Source organism: Cyprinodon tularosa, unplaced genomic scaffold, assembly GCF_016077235.1.
Source record: "Cyprinodon tularosa strain WSP-4 unplaced genomic scaffold, ASM1607723v1 ctg21, whole genome shotgun sequence".
In the NCBI taxonomy this organism is placed as follows: Eukaryota; Metazoa; Chordata; class Actinopteri; order Cyprinodontiformes; family Cyprinodontidae; genus Cyprinodon; species Cyprinodon tularosa.
In genome coordinates this window covers 488,845-508,553 of record NW_024038778.1, presented here as the reverse complement: position 1 = coordinate 508,553, position 19,709 = coordinate 488,845, and the positions used below count along the sequence as shown (strand labels likewise).

Genomic DNA, 19,709 nt, shown 5'->3' with positions numbered 1-19,709 from the left:
TACGCAATAGCAGCAAGAAAAACAACAACCATGGCAGATGATGATGCGCAGAGCAGCGTTTAAATCTAACCATATTGAAAAGATTGTGTTTTTATGGTTGAAAAAGATTGCTAGATGCGACCCGGCACCACCATCCATGTTTACTTCCATAAACATAGAGCATGCTGGCCTGTGATGTCATTGCATCCTCTACTGCGCTACTTGCGTTCTACGGCAATGCAAAAAAATCGGATTTCACAAAATAATCGGAATTGAGCATCTAGGCCTGCAGTGTGAACATAGCCTAGGAGTCTTCAGTGAAATCAAAGATAAATAACAATTTTAATAAAAATTTAACAAATAATCAATTTATGTAGATATTAGTGCTTGTAAATATACATTTTATGCATAATGTTTATTGATACAAATAGGTAAGTAATGACAATGATAATTGATTTATGCCACAGAACTTAAAACTGAGTTTTCTCCACTACACCTTTTATCTAGAAATTCCGGATGTTTAAATATATGCGTCTATTTGTTAGGAAAGGCTGTAGGAAAGGATAGTTTGTCTTTATTTAGAAAATATGGATGTTTTGCTTGTTAATTTTCCTGTTGGAACAGTGTAGATTGACCCTGAGGTTCTGGAGCCTATCCGCTTTCGGTCACCTCTCAGTGTAAATTGCTTATTGCCTGGCCACCCTTTTTTTTTACTTCAATCGCAGCATAAGTCTAATGGCCATGATTCAGAGGATTTCAGGTAACATTAGGTGTATCAGGTAATGTATAAGGTGGAAAATGGTAAAAAGCACAGACCAGAGAGAAATGAAAGTGGTTACTCTGTAGGAGCTTGATGCTGGACAAGTAAAACATGCTGCTTCAAACAATGGTGAAAATATAAAATCAGAAAGGACTAAGAAACTGGACAGAAAGCAAATTACAGTCCACTTATTCTAAGTAGTTTTACCAGATACATAAAATGCAACTGAGTATTATGACTATAGAAATGTCCATCTTGTGCTTGTATATCCATACCCCCACCCCCCTGCTTACATGAAATTGAGTAAATAACAGCAGGAATGTTAACACTTATTGAGATTGTTTGGTTTTAAAGGCTAACAGCTGCTTGGAGGAAGGATCTGAAATGACACTAGAGCTGTGCAACTGCTTCTTGCATGTGGTGGTGGGAGACTTATGTCCAACAGTGGTGATATTTTTACCAGAGTTCAGTCTTTCACCACAGGGACATCCTAGAACAGAGCAGGAATTCCTGATGAGCTCATTTCACCGCTTCCTCTCAGCTGGAGGTAGATAAAATGCTGCTATAACAAACTACACCACATTAATGATGTCATCATAGAGGGATTTTGTTAAATGTATAAGCGCTGTTTGCAGTTTAATCGAGGAAAGAATAAACAATAAAGATGATTAGGGTCAAATTGGACAAAAACACTCATTTACAGTGGAAGACAATTATTGATGTATAGCAAGCTGAACCCTCCTTTTCCTCTCCGAGTTTTAGTAGTGGCAGGATTACGCTGTGTATTTCCTAGGGATTGATTTCAGTAGATGGGGGAAATAAACACAGGTCAAACAGGGATAAAACAGGCTAAAAACAATAATTTAGGTATTCAGTGAATCTGATGACGTGTCACCAGAAAAGATTTAGAGTTTAATACTCGGTTTTAGTTTAATAACCTGATCAAAGATCATTAGTGCGTCTCTGCTGCTTTGCAGCAACATCCTGGGTGTGAATGATGTGTGGAGGATACTAGGTCTTTCTGTTGGTGCTTAACTTGTGCATCCAACAACAGCAAACACTGAATGCTTTAGTGTCCATCTTTATATCAGACTGATCATAAAAAAATAAATAAATAAATACAGCATTTTAAACCTCCGGGGGAAAAAAATAGCCCTAATACAATTTGGCCAATCAAAAAAAACAGAGATGGTTAGACTACCCAAAATTGTACCTAAGATTGTGACAACTTAATCCTTTTTATTTTTCTTAAGTAGAAAATCATCATCCAAGAAATTACTCAGTAAAAAACTATTTGGTACAACAGCTGCTTCACTATCAAGTAATAGTTCAGTTGCTGTAACATCTAAATTGTCCTTTCAGCATAGATTCAGCAGTGGTACGGAGATAGAGCAGCCCGACTCATACTTAAATCTGTCTGACCCAGATTTAAGTCCCAACCTAGAGACAGTCGCTCTATGTCCCCGCCCCTTTTCATTTGTTCTGTTTAAAGGATACTAGGGCAACAAAATGAAAAATCAAACACCAATGAGTTTTAATGTAGAGCCGTTGAGCAAAGCATGTTCAATGCTGACAAAAATGGGGATATAGAGGGATGAGAACTGTTGGTTCCTACACATTTGAAGTCATGATGGACCCACACTTCAATACAAATGTTTTTATATCTTTTCCTAGACTCATGCAGACTTGGAAAATACCCACATTCCAACTGTTTTCCCAGTCTTTGCATAAGTTCTGCTTTCTGGATGTGTTTATAAATCATTTGGAATGTCTGAAAATAATTTTTCTACTAGGGTTCAAAGTTATGCATTTCTCTGGAGCTTTGAGAATAAAAGAAAAAGAACAGTCCAAAAACAGAATTCTTTTCTATAACCATGTCTTCATGGGAATGTTATCAGAGGAACACTTTATTCCAGAGTTCATGTTTTTTAATAAACTTCTATCTAGATTTTATTGGCATTTAAAACAAAACATGAAAAGAGCCCTCCCTCTAATAAAGAAGCAGTAAGACAGAGCCAGGTGGTACTGTAGTTTAAATGTTTATTTAATGTTATTCCCACTGCGCACCCCCTCCCTGTGTGAAAGCATAATCTGAAAGGAGGAGGAAACAGGCCACTATAACGCCACATCAGCACGTTTATTGACAAGGCTACGTGTGCAGTCTCTAAACCTTCTCTATGCATTGGAATGGCACTCTGTGTCGCCTCCAAAGAACACACAAGCATGACGAGGCTTGTTAGACAACCCCAACAGCAAGAAGGTCCAATAAGCTGAGGTTCACAGTTGGTTGAGTCCTGAAAAAATGATGATTACTAAATATCAAGTTCCACAGAGAAGATTGGGAAAAAGATTTTGAGGGACAAAGAGATGCAGCTTTTATGTTCTCTTTCCCCTCAAAGTGGCTGCTGATCCACAAGGCCTGTTGCTATGATATCGCTGAAGGTGAAAATCGAAGCTAGAGAAGAGCTTGAGATTCACAGTGAGCCGTCGTCCTTCTCCAGTCAGATGCTCCGTTCCTCTCTGCTCGCTCTTCCACACAAAAACGGATTGGCTGCAAAACAACACAGAGGGAGGTATTAGACACAGGGTTCATACGTCTACGTATAACCTAAGCCTAATAGCTCAATATAAACTCAGGTTAGGAGTTTTACAGCCTACAATTAACAGTGTTGGATTATATGACGTGATTATTTCACATTACGCTGTTTTGGGGACATAGGTGCAAGACCAACGACAAAAATAGCTTTGCTCTGTAAAAGCCAAAAACATTCTTAAGATACATTTACATGGAAAAGCTTCACGTTTGTCATGTAGTTTTTTAAAGAGCTGCTGAATTTATTTAAATTGTGTTTTTACTTTCAATAATGGAAAAAATAATTTTAGAAATCAAAACATTTTTACTATATTATCTTTTCCATTATAAGCATCACACTTCAGTTTGATTGGCATTTTCTTTACCATTTATTCAAGTTGCTTTCCATTCAAAAAATAATTATACAAATGATAACGTGTATTACACTACATGTTTTGTGAATATATTTGATATAAACACAGAGGTTCAAATTCATACAGGTGCTGGTCATAAAATTAGAATATCATGAAAAAGTAGATTGATTTCAGTAATTCCATTTAAAAAGTGAAACTTGTATATTATATTCATACATTACATACAAACTCATATATTTCAGATGTTTATTTTGTTTAATTTTGATGATTACAAATGACAACAAATGAAAATCTCAAATTCATCATATCAGAAAATTAGAATATTGTGAAAAGGTTCAAAATTGATGGCCCCTGGTGCCACACTCTAATCAGCTAATTAACTCAAACCACCTGCAAAAGCCTTTAAATGGTCTTTCAGTCTAGTTCTATAGGCTACACAATCATGGGGAAGACTGCTGACTTGACAGTTGTCCAAAAGACGACCATCGACACCTTGCACAAGGAGGGCAAGACACAAAAGGTCATCGCTAAAGAGGCTGGCTGTTCACAGAGCTCAGTGTCCAAGCACATTAATAGAGAGGCGAAGGGAAGGAAAAGATGTGGTCGAAAAAAGTGTACAAGCAAGAGAGATAACCGCACCCTGGAGAGGATTGTGAAACAAAACCCATTCAAAAATGTGGGGGAGATTCACAAAGAGTGGACTGCAGCTGGAGTGAGTGCTTCAAGAACCACCACACACAGACGTATGAAAGACATGGGTTTCTGCTGTCGCATTCCTTGTGTCAAGCCACTCTTGAACCACAGACAGCGTCAGAAGCGTCTTGCCTGGGCTAAAGAGAAACAGGACTGGACTGCTGGTGAGTGGTCCAAAGTCATGTTCTCTGATGAAAGTAAATTTTGCATTTCCTTTGGAAATCAAGGTCCCAGAGTCTGGAGGAAAAGAAGAGAGGCACTTCATCCACGTTGCTTGAAGTCCAGTGTAAAGTTTCCACAGTCAGTGATGGTTTGGGGTGCCATGTCATCTGCTGGTGTTGGTCCATTGTGTTTTCTGAGGTCCAGGGTCAACGCAGCCACATACCAGGAAGTTTTAGAGCACTTCATGCTTCCTGCAGCTGACCAACTTTTTGGAGATGCAGATTTCATTTTCCAACAGGACTTGGCACCTGCACACAGTGCCAAAGCTACCAGTACCTGGTTGAAGGACCATGGTATCCCTGTTCTTAATTGGCCAGCAAACTCTCCTGACCTTAACCCCATAGAAAATCTATGGGGTATTGTGAAGAAGAAGATGTAATACACCAGACCCAACAATTCAGAAGAGCTAAAAGCCACTATTAGAGCAACCTGGGCTATCATAACACCTGAGCAGTGCCACAGACTGATCGACTCCATGCCACGCCACATTGCTGCAGTAATACAGGCCAAAGGAGGCCCAACTAAATACTGAGTGCTGTACATGCTCATACTTTTCATGTTCATACTTTTCAGTTGGCCAACATTTCTATAAATCGTTTGTTTTTATTGGTCTTCAGTAATATTCTAATTTTCTGATATGATGAATTTGAGATTTTCATTTGTTGTCATTTGTAATCATCAAAATTAAACAAAATAAACATCTGAAATATATGAGTTTGTATGTAATGTATGAATATAATATACAAGTTTCACTTTTTAAATGGAATTACTGAAATCAATCTACTTTTTCATGATATTCTAATTTTATGACCAGCACCTGTATATTTGTCCTACACAATATCAAAAATCATATTTCATTTAAATCTTAATGTTTTCTATACTCATTTAGAACTAAGAATTAAAAAAAGAAAATTACCTTTCTGGACTTTAGGACTAACAAACCTGTGATGGTTTCTAACATTACAGCAGAGAAATGCATTTCCAGCATAGAGTGCACCTTATGTTTATTAAATCTGTGTATAAATGCATCTATAAATCCTAAAAATCTAATGTGCAACATTAATGCATCCCATTAGTAATTATTATTCCAATAAGTTCAGCATCTGCTCAGAACTTACCTGCGTAGCGGACTACAGATCTCCGAGGGGAATGATTTCTTCGTTGATAAAAAACTCAATAGTCTCCTCCTCCCAGTCGTCCACGTTGCTGTCCAGCTCATCGGTGTCCACACCTGAAGACACGAGGAGAGCTCAGCGGTTTCCAACCTGACCCCAATGACCACAAAGGGTTGATTGATGGTGGAAAAAATAAGGAGAGTTATTTCCCACCTCCTCTGAGTTCAAGGCGGATGCTCTTTTGGTCATGGTAGAGCTGCTGCGCCTCCTCCCGGTAGCGACGGTACTCCTCCATCATGGCCCTGCGCTTGTCCACCAGCTCCTGCTCGCACAGTCAGAACACACAGAGAGCTCCATCAGAAACACCATGTCAGAATTTCACAGACAAAATCATCAATTAAACTACCAAGTTTCTTTAGGATCAGACATTTAGACAAAAAAAGAAACAAGCTCAATGGACAAGAAAATAAGAATTTTTTTAATGGTAAACCCCTCCCTTTTAAAGACTTCAGATTCCACAGTCTGAAGATCGTCTACTGTCAGGCTTTCCTCTCACATAGGAAGTACTTCCAAATCAGTGCTAGTGTTCGTTTTGTCTGCTCCAACCCTCAGTCGGCAGAAGGCCACTCACAATGAGCCTGGTTCTACTGAAGGTTTATTCTTGTTGAAGAGGAGTTTTCCTCTCCACTGTCCCTTCATGCATTCTTTCTTTGTCAACAACTCATTGAAAGAGACCACCCAGTGTAACTAAATGCTCTTCCAGGAGGAGCAAATCCTGCAAAGTCAATGACAGGATGTAATCATCTGGATCTCCTTAGATAGAACGCTTTTAATCTGTCTGGATGATCTCACTGAGCTCTCTCTGAAGTATGTTGTATTAATGTGTTACCCTCCGGGGACGTATAAATAACATGAATTAAACAGAATAAAGTTGAGTGGATTGTTCAGGAATGAGGATGTAATTAGACCCAGTCTGAAATGAAGGATGGAAAGATTGATGGAAGCACAGATGCCTAAACTTTAAGACTAGAAGGTTAGGATAAAATAAAAATACTTTCTATATATTGACAAACAAGAGAAAGGAAAAAGGCGAACAGATGAACAGATTGATAGAGGATGAAGAGCAAGCCGATCAGACTGACTGGTGTGAATGATAGACAGAGGAACAAACAGATGGAATAATTGATTAATGGAAAAATTGACCACATGATCACAAATTATAGATTTGTTAGTTTGTATTGGTTTGACAAAAAATAAAATAAAAAATTGTTTATTCATATTCCCTTTCCTCTTACGCTTATCCAGATATGAATATACTAGTTTCATACTTTTAATGAGTCTAAAAACCCCTTCCAAAGAGCATTAATATCAGAAAAACAAAAAAAAACACAAACAAATCAAACCTTTGACGCCTTGGACTGGCTGAGGCGATCCTTTTGCTCAAAGATCTTGGAATATTTCTTCAGATCCTTTTTGATCATCTGTAAGAGATTTAAGAAGGTTTAATCAGAAATCTCAGGTTGCAGCTGTAGAAGTGCAAATTGTTCAGGTCCAGCTGTACCTTGATCTGATCCCCACTGAGCAGGGTCGGAGGTCTGGGTCGCCACAGCAGCTGACAGAAGCGATCCTTGTTGTTTTTCTGAAGCAGACGTCCTTGGAAAGTCCACAGCCAGTATGCGTTGTCCACCTGATCCCAGAGAGGAGGCAGAGGACATTAGAGAAAACCAACATTACCGTATTTTCACGACTATAAGGCGCACATAAACGTCTTTTTTTCCCCTCAAAATGTGCGGTGCGCCCTTTGGTGCGGTGCGCCCTATGTGTGTTGCAAGTGCGACTTTTGAGACCACCTCATTGAGGAGATGATGAAAGAGTGGCTGAATGTAAGGAGACCAGGTGTTTTTTTTCCACTCATCACCACACCATCGCTGTTAATCTGACTCCATGCGTGCCCATCTCACAGCTGATGTGAGCTGATGTGAGCGCGTTTTGAGCAGCAGGCGCAGCGCTTCGGGAGCGCGCCGCCAACGCGCTGCTGCTGCTCGAGATGGAAAAATTGAAGTTTTGCTGCTGGAAGCGCCGCATCAACAAATCAGAGAAGCTGATCTGGGAGCTGACAGCGAGACAGACACAGCGCTCTGATGACATATTAAGGCAAATGGAAAGGGCTGGATGGATGAGGAGATGATGAAAGCTTGGCTGAGGCAGGTATGTGAGGAGAACAGGTGTTTTTTTCCACGCATCACCATCGCTGCGTGCCCATCTCACAGCCGATGTGAAAAAAAAGGTGAATCAAATGAACGCTGTGCTCGCCGTTATCTCGGGGGTCTGACAAAGGAACTTCAACCGCTCGACATCGGTGTGAAGCGGCCGTTCAAAGTAAGGCTGCGAGCGGCGTGGGAGCGATGGGTGACAGACGGAGACCACAGTTTTAGGATAAGTGGAAGGCAGCGCCGGGCAAGTTACGCCACCGTTTGCGGATGGATTGTAGATGCTTGGACTAACGTGTCTGCTGGCTCTGTTGTTCAAGCTTTCGCAAAAGCAGGCATTATTTCTGAGGAGCCGCGCTGCACGGAAAGTGACTGACAGCGAAGAAGGGGAAATTGGCATGTCTGATTTAGCGCAGCTGTTTAATTCAGAAACAGAGGATGATGACTTTGATGGGTTCGATTAATACTTTGTAATAAATTAATGAATAAAGCACAAACATACTCAGTTTTGCTCCCGCTCTATTTTTCTACCTGAAAACTTAATTCAACAGCAGCCTCTGGCCGGGTCTCCTCTGGTTTCACCGCGGCGGCTGGCAGGTGTTTTTTCATCTAAATAATCTAAATCTTGCAGCTATATTTGCTGTGATCAGTGGGAATAAAGTAGTTTTAATATATTTTTAAGTGAGAAAGGCCACCTGAAAACTTAATAATTGCAGTCAGTTCATCCAGATTATCTATTTCTGTCGGAGGCGCTCAGACCCCCACATACCAGCGGTGCACCGACAGTAGGAATCCTTTCATCAGCAGCCTCTAGGCTGGGTAGCCTCCGGGTTCATGCAGTGGCTGGCAGGTGTTTTTCATCTAAATAATTTAAACTGCAGGCACCAGGATACCGGTAATAAAAGCGAACATATTCCGTCGGCAGGTTTCAGGATTTTACGTTAATTTAGGAGTGATCACAGCGCTCTGTCATCTGCGATGTGTCTGACTCACGGCCAGCTCCCAAGTTTGATTAATACTTTGTAATAAATACATGAATAAAGCACAGTCATACCCAGTTTTGCCCCCGCTGTATTTTTAAATACGCAGTAGAGGTATTTAAAGGTAGTAGAGGACATGTACCTGTATATAAAAAACGCGCCCTATAGTCCGGTGCGCCTTATGTGTGTGTTAAATACAGAAATGGCACACATAACTGAGAGTGCGCCTTTTAGTACGGTGCGCCTTATGGTCGTGAAAATACGGTAGTCCTGAGGACAAGTCTCTCATCTACCAGCAGGAGGCACTGCGTACCTTGTGGCTCCACCAGGAGACCGAAGTGACAACGTATCGCCCAGTTGGGTCCCACTCCACGTCAGACGCCATGTAGTGCTCGGCTATGTTCATCATGGTGCAGTCCGAGGTGTCCACGAAGGCCAGAGCTCCGTTCATACTGAGCACAGACATCAACATGAAGATGAGCACATTTCCAGGCATCGCTGGTGTTCAGAGGAAACAAACCGGGAAGCCTCAGAAAAGCGTTAGAATCAGGAGCTTAGCTCTCATATGAGGTGTCAGAAAAATGTTTGGTTTTTCATCAGCGGCTGCTTTTTTTTGTTTCACACAAAAACACTTTTAAATCTGACCTCCTGAGTCCTGCCAGCACCAGGAACTGTCCCTGTGGGCTCCAGAAAATACTGTTGGCCTGCTGCTTGTCAAACATCTCTGCAAAGAAAACAGAACCAAACATTACCTTTAAAAAAGAAGTTTAGAAAACACTGTTTTCTTCTTGTGTATCTGGGATTCACTTACTTATCAGCTCTATCTTGCCGTTGTTTTTGACGTGATAGAATGAGGCGTTGATTCTCGGAGACTCTCCGTGGAGAACTGCAAATTTGCTGCCATTTGGCTCCCAAGCAAATGCGATGATGCTTTCTGGAAAGAAAAAGGTAGAGAGAAGATTTACAGGGCACAACTTTAAACTAGATAACTTCTAAAGTATAAAAACTACACTGCATATCTATACGACACTTCTTCAGTGATCAGTCTTCAAGCCTTCATTGACAAAACTAATAAAATGGAGGAAAGATTGAAGAAAAGCATGACAGAAAGAAAAGGGGATAGAGGAGCCAATAAACAGAACCTTCAGAATCGAAGAGCGTTTCTGCTCTGTCCAGCTTAACAAATATTTTTTACAAAATATAAAAACATTTTAACCAAATATCAAGAAAAATAGATCTTAGAAAGTATAACCGGTACTTTTCCTGGTTGTGGATATTCAATTAATTGAATTATCCAAACTAAAACAAATGTTCCAAACTTTTCCTTACCAGGGTTCTATGCTACTTTTTTTTTTTTAAAGGGGGAAGAATTACAAACACTATTTGTGTGCTCTTACCCTTCATCTCCACCACATCAACAGGGACTTGTTTTTCCCTCATCCGGAAGATTTCAAAGTTGGTCACAACACCCTGAAAGCATGGAGACACACACACACACAAAAACATTAGGATATTTTCTTAAAGGCACACTATGCAACATTTTTCAGTTAATTAATGTGTTCCATAACGTTTTGGATGATTAAATGAGTCATTTCAGGTTGAACAAAGGTATTCTCGGCCGCCCTGGTGGTCTGTGGGGGAAATACTGCACTTGCAACTGCAGGAGCACCGACCCGCACCCACAGGCTCAGAAGTCTCGTGAGAGTCAGTCTTGCTTTACGGCGAGAACTGCTACACCCCCCAGTTAAAAGCATTCTCGTTGCAAGCACAGTGGCGATCTTTGTGCAGTTATGCTACGTTCACGCAGCAAAATCGTGTCTGCTGCTTCATTTTTGGTGCTTGAACCAGTTAGTTCTGACGCTCTGGCTGTGCGGTGCAAAAGTGTGTCTGACGCGCGTTGGGCGGAGCTTCACTATCCTTTCTCTGCCTTGCAGCTATATTTGCTGTGATCATTTGGAATAAAGTAGTGTGTTTAAATGAGAAAATACACCTGAAAACGTAATCAGTGCCGTCAGTTCATTCAGATTATTATCCTGCCTTCAATATTTTTTCTGTCGGAGCCGCTCAGACCCCCACATACCAGCGGTGCGCCGACAGAAGGAACCCCTTCATCAGCAGCCTCTGGCCAGGTCACGTCCTCGCGGTTCACCGCGGCAGCTGGTAGGTGTTTTTCATCTAAATAATCCAAACTGCATATTCTGCCGGCAGATTTCTGCATTTTAAGTTAATTTAGGCGTCAATAAACTGTTTAAGAGGAGAGAGATCATAGCTTCTGATCATCAGCGCTGTGTCTCTCTCCCTGCTTCAGCTGCTCAGACGCGCTGGGCCTGCTGCTCCTTGACGCGCGTCAACCATTGACTTTGCATGTAAACTCGCTGCTTCTGTCGCGCCAGCTGCGGTGTGAACGCAGCATTAGTCATTCGTTGCGTTCGCCTGTCTGCTAAGCTCAAAACAACCGCGCCTGGCTTGACGGAGAAACCAGGAGAACAGCGGTGCATATTTACGACAGTGCACTTTTACTTTCGCCCTCTGGGGGGAGTCTCGCTGGAAAATCAACACCGGTTGCATAGTGTACCTTTAAGTTATTTGCAATCTAAAATGTGAGCAGCTTCCCCATTTCTTTTCTAGTACCTGTGTTCCTTTAGGAGTCCTGTCCACTTTAACACACAGGTAATCCCCATTTCTCTGCCAGTGGAGCTTGCAGTCGACGACGTTGAAGAGATTGCGGACACGGATCTCCTGCCGGGAAGGAAGCTGCATCAGAGTCACTCTTGCAGGGATGTTCTTGTCCTCGGGTACCCAGAATGCGATGATGTTGTCTCCAGGAGACCAAGAGAAATCTCTGCAGAAAAAAAGTAAATACTCTCTATGCATGCAAAAGTTTTTTTGCAAAACTGATAAAAACATTTCAGTATATCTTACTTGATCCCAGTGATCTTGAGACTTTTCTTATCCAATAAACCCATTGACTACAGAAAGAAAAAAGCAGAAATATTCCTTTAGGATCATGTTTCTACATATGTTGAAAATAGAACTCTGCTTTTTAGATTGCCTACTGGAGTCTCATAGATGCTTAGCGTGTCTGTAGTCATCCTTGCAAAGAACTTCCCATCATGGCTCCATCTGAAAGCAATCATTTACAATTACACTCATCACTACAGGAGAGGCAAACCTTTGTTATCAGTAGGGATGGGGATCGTTAATATTTATTGATATCGATACCTTTATCGATACTTCTTATCGATCCGAGTCTTTATCGATGCCACTATCGATACTTTTCTGTTATTTGGTGGAAAGACGATGCGACAATATGTTTTTAACAGACAGAAAGGAAGTGGGAAAAAAATTTATTTGAAGAAATGTCCTATATTTTGAAGAAAGGTCTTCTTTTGGTTTAAAAAAAATATATACATTTTCACAATTGTTGGTTAATGTATTGTCTACTGTCACTTTTCATCATGTTTTTAGTGATTAGGAAAATATTTAGCAAATAATCATATTCTAAATTAAATGTAATTTTTAATAAATGTTGGCATCAGTAGTTTAATTATATATTCTAAAATAATTAGAGCAATATACAACTTTATTACTCATGTTTCTCGCCAAAAACTCAATTTCCCTTTTCTTTACGTTGCACTTGAACGCATCATGATAACCTAATTGTCGTTTTACTGAGCCAATCTGAACACATCATCACGCAGCACGTCTGAAACTGTTTACTTTTCAAGCTAACTAGCTTGTATGCTGCCGATTACAATACGGATTTCACAATTACTATTTTTAACTGACCGGACAAGCTTCAAAGTCTGTGTGCGCGCTTACCAGCGGTACTCTGAGTGGATGATGAAGACGGGTAGACAATGGTGCGGCAGCAGCAGGAGGAGGAGGAGTCTTTTCAACCCGGAGACAGTCGAAGGTACTGCATTTGGCCTTTATTTGATGCACAATATTAATGTGCTTGGCCATTGAGGTTGTGTTCCCCTCTTTAAAAGAGATGATTTTGCAACATAAGTTGCATTTCGCTTCTTCTTTATCTTTGAGCTTGGTAAAATTAAGCCAAACTATAGACCTTTTCGTCCGTTCATTCATCCTCGAGTCGCAAGCGAAGTTAACTGCCAGACTTCACTTGTTTTACTTTTAATATCTGTTTGCTTACAATTTCATTCCAAAACATTGGTGGACATGCTGCAGTGATCGGATTGATTAGATTTAAATGCTGTGACGCGACTCGAGACACACACAATTATGTTACAGGACCTCCGGGAGAAAAAAAAAACAAAACGACCAGACTCGATAGCGGTATCGATAAGCCCAAACGTTATTGATTTTCGGGTTTTGAAAAAAGTGGAACCGGGTCCTTGATGGAACCGGGTTTCGATCCCCATCCCTAGTTATCAGGTAGCATTATAGAAAGAAGGTGGAGTTCTGACTTGAATATCGGCCAGTGTGCTGAGCTCTCGCAGTGGAAGCCTCTCTTCTTCTGTCCTGTCAGGATGTCCCAGATGATGATGGCCTGTGGATCCTCCTTGGTGTCCATCAATGGACTAAATGTCACTACATACCTAAAAGGAAGAAACACACGCAAACAAGATTCAGACAGACGGTGATGTTTGGTTTCAACTCTACAGGGAACTCAAAGGATTTACTTCCATAATTCTCTGAAGGTGTGGTTCCACTATACCAACAAAAACCTCAATTACCCTGAGCCTCCTGCTTAATCTCGTCTTGGTCTGATTGGTGTTAATGTAATCACATCTGCTGAAGCTGTGTGGGCCGATCCTTCTTAATGCTCCCTAACAGAGTTCTGCTGCAACAATAGAATCGGAACTTTTAGGAGTTCTGGATAGCTTGTTAATCTAATGAATAACCGCTCCATGTTCAGCTTACTTGATGGGATTTGCAAAAGACCTTTCAGTTCAGTCGTCTGTGTGACCTCGCCCAGCAAGGGAGGAGGGGGCAGCTCTAGGATGGGTCAGAAATAGGTGAAACAAGACCAGTAAACCGTTGACTTCAGAATGTTTCATAGCAGCTACAGCCTAAAACAGCAGTGAAACGGTCTATTATGGGAATGAAATCCGATTATCCCACCATTATTTGGGCAGGAGAGGAGAAAGATTTCAGTCAGAGTAAGTCTGTTCTCTTCCAGAGAAGAGTTGCTTGGTATACCGCTACTAATTTGGTACTGAAATTGAAAAAGGGTGCTATACAGCATTTGGCTGGGTTCAGTATTTACAGCACAGAGGACGGGGAGCAGGTTGGGGAGAGAGCACGAGACCCGACTGCCAGCGAAGTTGTTGCTATATTTAGAGAGGTTCAGGAGGAGTTTCAGAAAAGTGACTGGTGAATTTCCTCTGTGCTGTTTAAGACTTCAGGAACAACACATAGGAGCACTGATCGTTTTTACCGAGCAGTAAGAAAAACAACCCACAATATAAAATATCTATTCACCCGTTCTGTTAATGAAGAGCTAAAAAGACATGGATTAAAGTATGAAGCTTTAGTGTATTCTTCAACACGTTCTGGTCATTTGAGGAAGGAAATTCAAAGAAGACAACTAAAGGTGTGCAGAGTTCTGAAGTGGTTGTTGGATAAAGTTCCAAGTTACTGCAGTGTAAACTGAGGCGGTTATTGGAACTATAGAGAAGGTTGCAAAGATTAAGGAATTAAACCAATGCAGCATCCTCTGAGAACAAAGTGATGGCCAGTTGATAAATCAATCCAGATTACGCCACGAGTGCTAGCAGACAGACTTTTGACAAAACAGGTTTCCAGTTAAATGTGCTGAGTTTACAGAGAACATTCATGGAGGCAGTCTTGTTGATTGCATCGCCATAATCTAAAATAGCGATGATTATTGACCCGGATGTGCTTGTCAAAAAGGAGAAAAGACTTTATCTTTTTTAACAAGTCAGACAATGAGAGTGCAAAACCTGATGTGTTGGAGCCACCTATCTAAAAACCTCATAGCTTACCTCTCACATGGTGAGAAGTCAATGAGGGACACGCCTTGATGACTGAACCTCTGGATCTGTTTAAACTTCTCTCCGCCCCACAATGCAATGCCACGCTGATGGAAGGTGGCCAGGTAGGTGCCTTTGGGAGACCAGCGAACGTACGTCTCTGTCCAGCGCTGCATCCAAACACAGACATATTTAAGGCTTCTGCATATCCTCTCGCCCTACGTAAGGCTGCAGGCTACGTACCGCTCTCTCCTCAGCCAAGATCGGGTCTTTGGCATCATTTGCGAAAATGGCCGTCCTCTCGCCGGCTTCATAGATAACACTGTACTGGTCCCGGCAGTCTGAGTCCTCGATCCAGTGACGCATGTTACCCTGCATAGAAAAAACAGTTAACAACGATTTCCTGATTAAAACGACACAAATCAAAGAGATAGCAAAATAAAACTGACAAAATCTTTGAAGGGCTGTTTCTCTGGAGCTTCCCACTCATCAGTGATGTTCATATACCTGACAACAGGATAAAAGAGGGAGAACTTGTTAGTTAATGTGATAGGGATGCATGCAGGCCAAATGACCGATGCTTCACGTACTTATCAAAATCAGTGAAGAGGTTGACTCTGAATGTATGCTGTTTGTCCAGTTTGTAACCATCTGCATTCTTCACTGCCTCCGCAGCCTGAGTGGGAGCAGCGTACTCCAAAAAGATGTACCTACCAAGAGAGAGAGTCCACTTAGCATCTTAAACTCCAGCTACTAAAACAAACAAAGAAAAAGGTGGGAGCAGAAGGCCCAGACGGGTCCTACCCTTTGGTCATGCCTTCGGCTTCAGGATAAAACTCGGTAGTGATCTTGCCAAACTTGGAGAAGATCTTGTGTATGACGTTTTTCAGTTTATCCAGCCGCTCTGGGCCGACCTGCGGGACGTTGTCCACCACAACCACAGAGTCGATCCCATCAGCCTCCTGAGGTTTCTCCCTTAGGACGTCCTCCAAGAGCTCTGAAATTAACAAACAGAAGTGACTCATTGGTTCAGCCAGTGAACACCAGCTTTTTTTGTTTTAAATAACCCGTTAACTCGTCAATTATCTTCAAATTTCTTTGGGCAGTGGGACACTATTCTTTTGTAAGAATTTATGCGACTGACTATCTGCCAAAGAAACTGTTTTACTCTCTCTCTTTTTTTTAACTATAGTTACAAATAAACATGGGTTCTATAAATATGTTACTAGTATTTAAAGCATCAAAACTTATTTTTGGTGCCATTTAAATGAAGAATGAATATCGGTGAATTGTTTCAGGACCATCCAGTTTAAATCCATCATGTCTACATTGCCTCATGCATGATAACAGTAAAATCCTTAAATCTTTGGGTTTAATGAACATGTGAACTTGGATTCATCTCATTTTGGACATTCATCGCCTACAACCTGCTTTTAACTCATTTGATAACAAGGTTCAACTTTCTAAGACATATCCATGTACTTAACTAATGCATACCATCTTGGATTTATTGTTTTCCTCCTGATGATCACCTGTTAGTCATGTTGTAATCTTTTTAAGTGATTTATTGGTATTCATCCACTGTTAAATATGGAAAAAAAAATCCATTACATTTTGTAAATCAAAGAGAATATAAAACCCTTCAGGTGGTTAGAAAAAAGGTTTTTGTTCCAGAGTGCTGCATTTGCAATCTGGTATAAAAAAAGGCTAAAATAAAATTTGTATTAGATACTATATAGACCAACATGTATCCAATGATTTAATCAAACAACCTAAAGCAGGGTTAGATTTTGGAATCCCTTTGCTCATAAATGTGGGTGTGTTCAAATTAAGAAATGGGCTGATGCTTTCTAAATCAGTTATAAAGGCAAAATTATCCAACGGCCGCTTTACCTCTGGCGATCTACAGGTACAGAAACATTTTTTTAATCTTCAAATGGACCAAAACATAGAACTTCCCCCAATTTGCGTCAATGACAACCAACAGCCTGCATTTGAATACAATGCAAAAATGGTTTAATTTTTAAGTAATTGTACAATAATGTATTAATTTAGGTTATTTTCTTCCACACAATGTGGTCTGATAAATAGTTATCAATCTATTCCATAAACATACTTCCATCTCTATTTAACTAAATACCCAGCCCCAGCTATAGGTGAACGCTTTTACAATAAATTTCTAAGATAAAATTATTCATGTCACTTTTTGAAATAACTTGTAAAGGAAAAAAAAAAAGATGTTAATGTAACTGGAGAGAAAGTAATACACATGTTTTGGTTTTCCCTGTCTCTGCTATCTTTTGGCTTTGGAGACATTTCTTCTATTTAAAATAAATAACAAACACACCATGTAAATCACACCTTAATATGTTATAATCAAACTAGAAAATATAAACCTTTAGACTTTATTACAGATTCAATACTCCTCTTTGGAAGCAGACCGATACATTGGCCGACGAGTAGGGCTGAAACAATCTTATTTATCATGATTAATTAATTATTGAAATAATCGTCAACTTATTTAGTAATGAATGATTAACTGGAGCATAGAGACTCTAAAATGAGCCTTTAGCTGACAAAGAAACCCACTTAGAGCAGTAATGACATCAAATTTGTAAAAAAAAAAAAAAAAAATTCTTGTAAACAGACTTTTACGTCAATCAGTATGCTCTATCTAGAACTACTCAAGTGGCAACATTTTAATTTCACCTGGTTCAATTTTGTAAAAATCGTCTATAAGGAACTGTTGGTTGTCCGATGATTAATCGATGAATTAAAAAACGAATCGATAGATTAATCGATTTGCAGAATAATTGTTAGTTGCAGCCCTACCAGTCAATATTAATGTTTTTTCTGTTGGATGTCTTACACCATACTGGCAGATATTGGCTAATTCATTGGTGCATTCAGCAGCCATGCCTTGAGGTTAAGTAAGCTCCTTACATTTGCCGCCAGTTATCAAAGTTTGCTTTGATTTGTTAATAAATGTTGCTATTTGTTTTAATCGAGACTTGCGTAACATTTGTTACTATAAGTTCATCTGTAATCATATAAACGGTGGACCAGGAGGTAATATTAGCTTCAAAAATCAGCCCTTCAAAATAAAATAAGCAGTATTTAAAGGGGATTGGTCAGGCAGATGTCAAAAGAAATCAACATCCCCCTTAAAAAAACAAAACAGTATCTGTGGATCTTTACTTCTGCTGCAGAAAGCAAGTTTCTCCAGTCCTTCCCAAGCATCTGTAGCTTTTTTTGTGAATTTCTTTCTAGTCAATTACAAATGGAAACACTGCTGCATTTCTAACCCTTTACAGGGCAAGTTACTGTTTTTGATCACTTGCATATCTCTAACAAATGGAGTCCCCCGCTTCCCTTTGTGAGGTCTAGAAGCACAAGATCTATATCCAGCCATTCAGCAAAGATACTGCACATCTTATTTTGGCATTTGACCAATTAGATGAGCCCTTGAATGATATATTACCTACTGTAAATTAAGTGGAAAAAAAGTGGAGAAAAAAAAGGTAAAAAGTTAATTGAAAAGTTAAAAAGGAAATAAGCCTAGTTAACAATTATACTTAGGTTTATAAACAAAAAAATGTCAGTATCGGCATTAATGCCTCTGAGGTTATGTTGGAGCAAAAAAATTAGTTTCTTTCACTTTGAGTGTTTTTCATGAATTTCTTCTAGAAGCACTTTTGTTATTTTTCTTAATATTTTCAGGCAAGTAGGCGTTTCTTGTTATTATATTGACATTGTTTGCCATCAAAATATCCATATTTTTTTTTATGTTACAAAGGTAATAAGGTCTTTTCCTGGATTCAAATAACACTATTGGCTTGAAATTTGGATTTTCAAAGGATTTCATTGAGGCCCTATAAAGGGTTAAAACTCCTTGTTCTTCTGATTAAAAAGGCTAACATTTGGGCCTTCCTTTATATTTTTCACTTTTATTTCTTATTTGCAGAATATTATTTCATATACATGCACTGATGTCAAACAAGGGAACAAATTAAAGTTTTACTGGGGTGGGGGGTGGGAGTATGTTTATAATAATTAAAATGAAGTTTTAAATATTTTATGCATTACTTATTGGTGGTTTTTAAAACATATTTAGCATTTAAATAGGAGGAATTCTCCTAAATGGGTCTGAGACCATTTTAACCATATGTTTCCTTAGGTCAAATAATTGGAAATGTAATGCTTTGAATTATTCGTCCGATATACGCCAAGACTTAAAAACATTCAGTTTAATAGTAAAAAAAAAAGAAAAGAAAAAAACGGATGGACTGGGAGAGGCTACAACGGTCGTTTAAATGAGGGGTCCTCAAGGAGAAAATGTTTATTTCAGTTCGTCAAGACAGAATATCTAGCCATTATGGCATTTATAAATGTATTAAGTTCCAATAAATAAGATGCAATTAAGTTAGTCATCTGTTCGTCTAAATTCCCACCACCTTAGTATATTGGCTAACGGTTAGCAACAGGCCGGAAAGCCGGCGTTTTTCCTGCCGCCGCTCACCCTCATCCTCGATGTCATCCTCGAAGTCCTCCGGGTCGCTGAAGGAGGGCTCCTCCTCCTCGTACTCGGGGTCATCCACCATAGCCGCCGTATCTTGCATTTACCGAGACCAAAAGATGAAGCTTTTGTGAACAGAGGGGAAAGGAATCCCTGGAAAACGTGAGGCTAGCGATGATCGGCCGGTGCGGCACCATGTGCGAAAATGGACGAAGAGGCGGAAACAGAGTGACGGAAGCGGCTAGTAGGCGCGTGAGAGCGCTGCGGAGAAAACACAGATCTATATACTATAGGGATGGGTAGCCAACGGGAAATTTAAACCGTTAGG

General features: G+C 40.0%; 1 protein-coding gene and 1 non-coding gene across 2 annotated transcripts; both read right to left on the bottom strand.

Annotated features, from left to right (window-relative positions):
* Positions 1-2,759: 2,759 nt before the first annotated feature.
* Positions 2,760-19,614, bottom strand: eif3ba (eukaryotic translation initiation factor 3, subunit Ba). Its single transcript, XM_038285293.1, has 19 exons — positions 19,385-19,614; positions 15,670-15,862; positions 15,456-15,575; positions 15,315-15,372; positions 15,109-15,237; positions 14,878-15,035; positions 13,336-13,467; positions 11,962-12,028; positions 11,828-11,874; positions 11,537-11,747; positions 10,303-10,375; positions 9,717-9,839; positions 9,551-9,629; positions 9,219-9,357; positions 7,277-7,402; positions 7,119-7,196; positions 5,929-6,037; positions 5,719-5,831; positions 2,760-3,290 (listed from the first exon to the last, which is right to left on the bottom strand). Exons 1-18 carry the CDS (start codon positions 19,482-19,484, stop codon positions 5,731-5,733), a joined length of 2,043 nt encoding a protein of 680 aa, XP_038141221.1. The 5' UTR covers positions 19,485-19,614; the 3' UTR covers positions 2,760-3,290; positions 5,719-5,730.
* Positions 9,430-9,510, bottom strand: LOC119783721. Its single transcript, XR_005280842.1, has one exon. It is a non-coding gene; the product is annotated as a small nucleolar RNA SNORD60 (small nucleolar RNA).
* Positions 19,615-19,709: the final 95 nt, after the last annotated feature.

Bases quoted from the DNA above. Each gene is read 5' to 3' on its own strand.
- eif3ba (XM_038285293.1), bottom strand. From the start codon at position 19,484: ATGCAAGATACGGCGGCTATGGTGGATGACCCCGAGTACGAGGAGGAG. The intron at 10,376-11,536 runs GTACTAGAAAAG...CCATGCTTTCAG, and splicing joins GGACTCCTAAAGGAACACAG to GGTGTTGTGACCAACTTTGA. The intron at 9,358-9,550 runs GTCAGATTTAAA...GTCTGTGCTCAG, and splicing joins GTGCTGGCAGGACTCAGGAG to TATGAACGGAGCTCTGGCCT.